The sequence below is a fragment of the Malania oleifera genome, chromosome 2 (genome assembly GCF_029873635.1).
Source record: "Malania oleifera isolate guangnan ecotype guangnan chromosome 2, ASM2987363v1, whole genome shotgun sequence".
Classification (NCBI taxonomy): domain Eukaryota; kingdom Viridiplantae; phylum Streptophyta; class Magnoliopsida; order Santalales; family Ximeniaceae; genus Malania; species Malania oleifera.
In genome coordinates, this window is record NC_080418.1 from 77896510 (window position 1) to 77900819 (window position 4310).

The window sequence follows — 4310 nt, forward strand, 5'->3', positions numbered from 1 at the left end:
ATCGTTAGTTCTCATTGGAATAGCCTCTACCTATTTAGATACATAGTCCACCGCTAAAAGAATGTACAGATAGCCAAAGGAGGAGGGGAAAGGACCTATAAATTCGATGCCCCAACAATCAAAAATTTCAATAATCAAAATAGGGTTTAAGGGCATCATATTTCTATGTGTAATCCCTCCTAACCTTTGGCATCTATTGCACCGTTTGCAAAATTCATGAACGTCTTTAAAAAGAGTGGGCCAGTAAAAACCACTTTATAAAATTTTTGCGGTGGTTTTTCTTGAAGAGAAATGCCCACCACAGGCTCCACTATGACAGAATGAGATGACACCTTGAGTCTCTTCATTTGACACACATCTTCTCAAAATCTGGCTTGGACAATATTTAAACAAGTATGGGTCATCATAAAAGAACCGTTTGACTTCAGCCAAAAATTTTTTTCTATCTTGGGTATTCCAATGTGATGGAAGTTGCCCAGATATGAGATAGTTAACAATGTCGGTGTACCAAGGTAGGTTCGCCACAAGGAATAGTTGTTCATCCGGGAAACTATCTCTGATAGGGATGTGTTGTAGAGGGTTATCAAATACCAGTCGGGACAAGTGATCAGCCACAACATTTTCAACTCCTTTCTTGTCTTTAATAATTAAATCAAATTTTTGAAGGAGCAAGATCCACCGGATGAGCCTTGGCTTAGCATCCTGCTTAGAGAGCAGATACTTGAGCGCAGCATGATCTATAAAAATAATAATAGGTGAACCAATGAGATATGACCGAAACTTGTCCAGTGCAAAAACTATTGCTAGTAACTCCTTTTTTGTGGTGGTGTAATTCATTTGTGCATCATTAAGAGTTCTACTAGCATAGTACACCGCACAAGGTTTATTATCTCTCCTCTGCCCTAGCACCGCTCCAATGGCATAATCACTTGCATCGCACATAAGTTCAAAAGGCATGTTCCAATCTGGTGGTTGCATTATAGGCAGAGAAATTAACATTTTTTTTAGTTTTGAAAAAGCCGCTTCACATGCATTTGTCCACTCGAATGGAACATCCTTAGCAAGAAGGTTGCACAAAGGACGTGCAATGGCACTGAAATCTTTTATAAACCTTCTATAAAACCCTGCGTATCCAAGAAAGGACCGCACATCCTTGATGCAAGTTGGTGTAGGCAAATTTGAAATAATTTCTACCTTGGACTTGTCTACTTCTATCCCCTTAGCAGAAACAATGTGGCCCAACAATACCTTGTGTCACCATAAAGTGACATTTTTTCTAATTTAAGAAGAGATTTTTCTCCTCACATCTAGTGAGGACACAACCTAAATTTCCCAGGCATCCCTCAAATGAGTCACCGAAAGCAGAGAAGTCATCCATGAAGACTTCCACAATTTCCTCAACCATGTCACTGAAGATACCCATCATGCACCGTTGAAAAGTTCCCAGTGCATTACACAATCCAAAGGGCATTCTCTTGTAAGCAAATGTGCCAAAAGGACAAGTGAGTGTAGTTTTTTCTTGGTCCTCTAAGGCAATCTCGATCTGATTGTAACCAGAATACCCATCCAAAAAACAGTAGAAAGAGTGACCAGCCACTCTCTCTAGGACCTGGTCCAAAAACGGAAGCGGGAAATGATCCTTCCTAGTGTAAGAGTTCAATTTTCTATAATCAATGCACACACGCCAACCCGTTTGAATATGAGTTGGAATTGACTCATCATTCTCATCAACAATCACAATCACTCCCAACTTCTTTGGTACCACTTGAGTGGGACTAACCCACTTGCTATCAGCAATGGGGTAAATGATACCTGCATCCAAAAGCTTCAAGACTTCCTTCCTAACTACCTCTTTCATTATAGGGTACAATCTACGCTATGGTTGGCGAGATGGTTTGGCATCTTCCTCAAGGGGCTAATACCTTTGATATCAGCTATGCTCCATCCTATAGCACTCCTATGGGATCTCAACAAGTCTAACAATTTGGCCTCTTGGGCTTCCTCTAATGTAGAGGATATAACCACAGGGTAAGTCTCTCCCTCAGCCAGAAAAGAATATTTTAAATGTGATGGCAATGGTTTTAGCTCAGGCTTGGGTGGTTGGATATAAGATGGTAAAATTTAAGTCTCAGAAGGAGTTAACTCCTCAAATCTAGGAGTCCAACCATGAACTTCAAAGACCTCAACTATATTAAGAAGAGAGCAGAAGTGCTTCGCTTTGGGATTCTCAACACAGTCATCCTCCACAACATTTACCAGGCATGCTTCAAGAGGGTCTTCACAAGAGAAGGCATCCAAGTGTTCCTGAGAAATAACATCAATGCTATTAGCTTCAAACACATCACCATCATCCCCAACTTGCTTCATGACATTAAAAATTTTATGTTCAGCAGTCATGTTCCCAAATGAGATTTTCATTAAACCATTCCTGCATTGGATGTTAGCATTGCTCGTAGCAAGGAATGGTCTACCAAGGATAATAGGAATGTTGGAATTTTTGGTCACCACTTGTTGAGTATCCAGTACCACAAAATCAACAGGGTAAAAGAATTGATCCACTTGTACTAAATCATCCTCCACGACTCCCTTAGGGATCCTAATACTTCTATCTACCAATTCTAAGGTCATCTTTGTTGGCTTCAACTCTCCTAACCCAAGTTGTTCATAGACAGAGTAGGGGAGAAGATTCACACTCGCCCCCAAATCAAGCAAGGCATGCTCAAATTTGAATTCCCCTATCACTATGGAAATGGTCGGGCTCCCAAGGTCTTTGTATTTGGGAGGTGTAGTTGCATTTAAGATTGAGCTCACTTGTTCAGCCAAAAGGACTTTGCTATGCACATTATGCTCTCGCTTTACAGTGCACAAATCCTTTAAAAATTTAGCATATGCAGGTACTTGTTTTATGGCATCAAGCAGAGGTATATTCACCTTCACTTGTTGGAACAATTCAAGCATTTCAACATTACACCTTCCCTTTTGAGGAGCCTTGAGTCTTTGTGGGTACGGAATGACTATTGGATCTTTTGCAACAACTTTCTCACCCTCAATCTCTTGGGGCTCTTGCATCACCTCATTACTCTTAGATTCATGAATAGGCTCTTCGAAAACATTGCTTGAAGAGCCTTCATCATTTCCTTTTGAAATCTATTTTTGTGGAAATTTTCTTTCAACTTTCTTACCACTTCTAAGGGTAATGGATTTAGCATGCTCCATAGTCACCTCAGAGTCACTAGTACTCGCAATACTATGTTGACCCACTGGATTAGATTGGGGTTGGGAAGGAAATTTACCTTTTTCTTGTTGAAGTACCTCAACAGCAGTGTTCAACTTAGTAATTTAAGTTTTCATGTCCCCAATAGATTGAGTGATTTAAGAAATTGATTGACTCGTGTGGGCTATGAATTGTTGCAATTGATCCTCCAGACTTCTTTTATGAGGGGGTTGGTATGGTGGAGCATTTTGTTGCCTTGGAGGGGCATATGCTTGAGGATGATTTTGAGTATACCCTTGAGAACTTTGACTTTAATGGAATTGGGCTCCTTGCCCTTGAAAATTTGGTGGGGCATGGTGATTGAAACTTTGAGCAGGAAATGAAGGATTAGCCACCTTTTGATTCCTCCAACTAAAGTTAGGATGATTTGACCACCCTTTGTTGTAAGTTTCAGAGTATGGATTGTTGAAAGGCCTTTTGAATTGATTTAACGAATTTACACTTGCCTGACCACTAATCACTTCTTTCAGAGAGGGAATGGTGGGACACTCACTAGTGGAGTGTTCCTGGGTCTCACAAATTGCACAAACATTTTCCAATCTGGGTCCAGTGGTAACCTCATTTACCCTCTTCATTTGCAAAGCCTCCATTTGCCTTGTGAGGTTTGCAATCTTAACTAACACATCGTCCTTTTCTTTGAGTTAGTACATCCCTCCTCCACTCTGAATACCAGGGTGCCTTGATGTTCCAATGGATTGAGGAGTGCCCCAAGTTTGGGCTCGTTCTGCCAAAATATCAAAGTAATCTAATGCATCCTCAAGTGATTTGTTTAAAAACTCACCATTGCACATCAAGTCTATATACCGGCGATTCTTAGGTGAAAGTCCTCGCATGAAAAAGTTCACAATTTGCCAAGTATCTAGACCATGATGTGGAATGGTTTGTAGAAGCTCCTTGAAGCGTACCCACACTTGATGAAATTCTTCATTCGGTTTTTCAGAAAAATTTTGAATTTGTTTGGTCAAATCAATGGTTTTTTGTGTGGGAAAAAACTTCTTCAAGAAGTCTCTTTGCATTTCTTCCCAAGATGTAATAG

General features: G+C 40.3%; 1 protein-coding gene across 1 annotated transcript; it reads right to left on the reverse strand.

The window, feature by feature from the left end:
- Positions 1–2121: 2121 nt before the first annotated feature.
- Positions 2122–3864, reverse strand: LOC131148254 (uncharacterized). The gene is made up of 2 exons (XM_058097978.1): positions 3721–3864; positions 2122–3147 (listed from the first exon to the last, which is right to left on the reverse strand). The coding sequence occupies exons 1-2, from the start codon at positions 3862–3864 to the stop codon at positions 2122–2124; spliced, it is 1170 nt and encodes a 389-aa protein (XP_057953961.1).
- Positions 3865–4310: the final 446 nt, after the last annotated feature.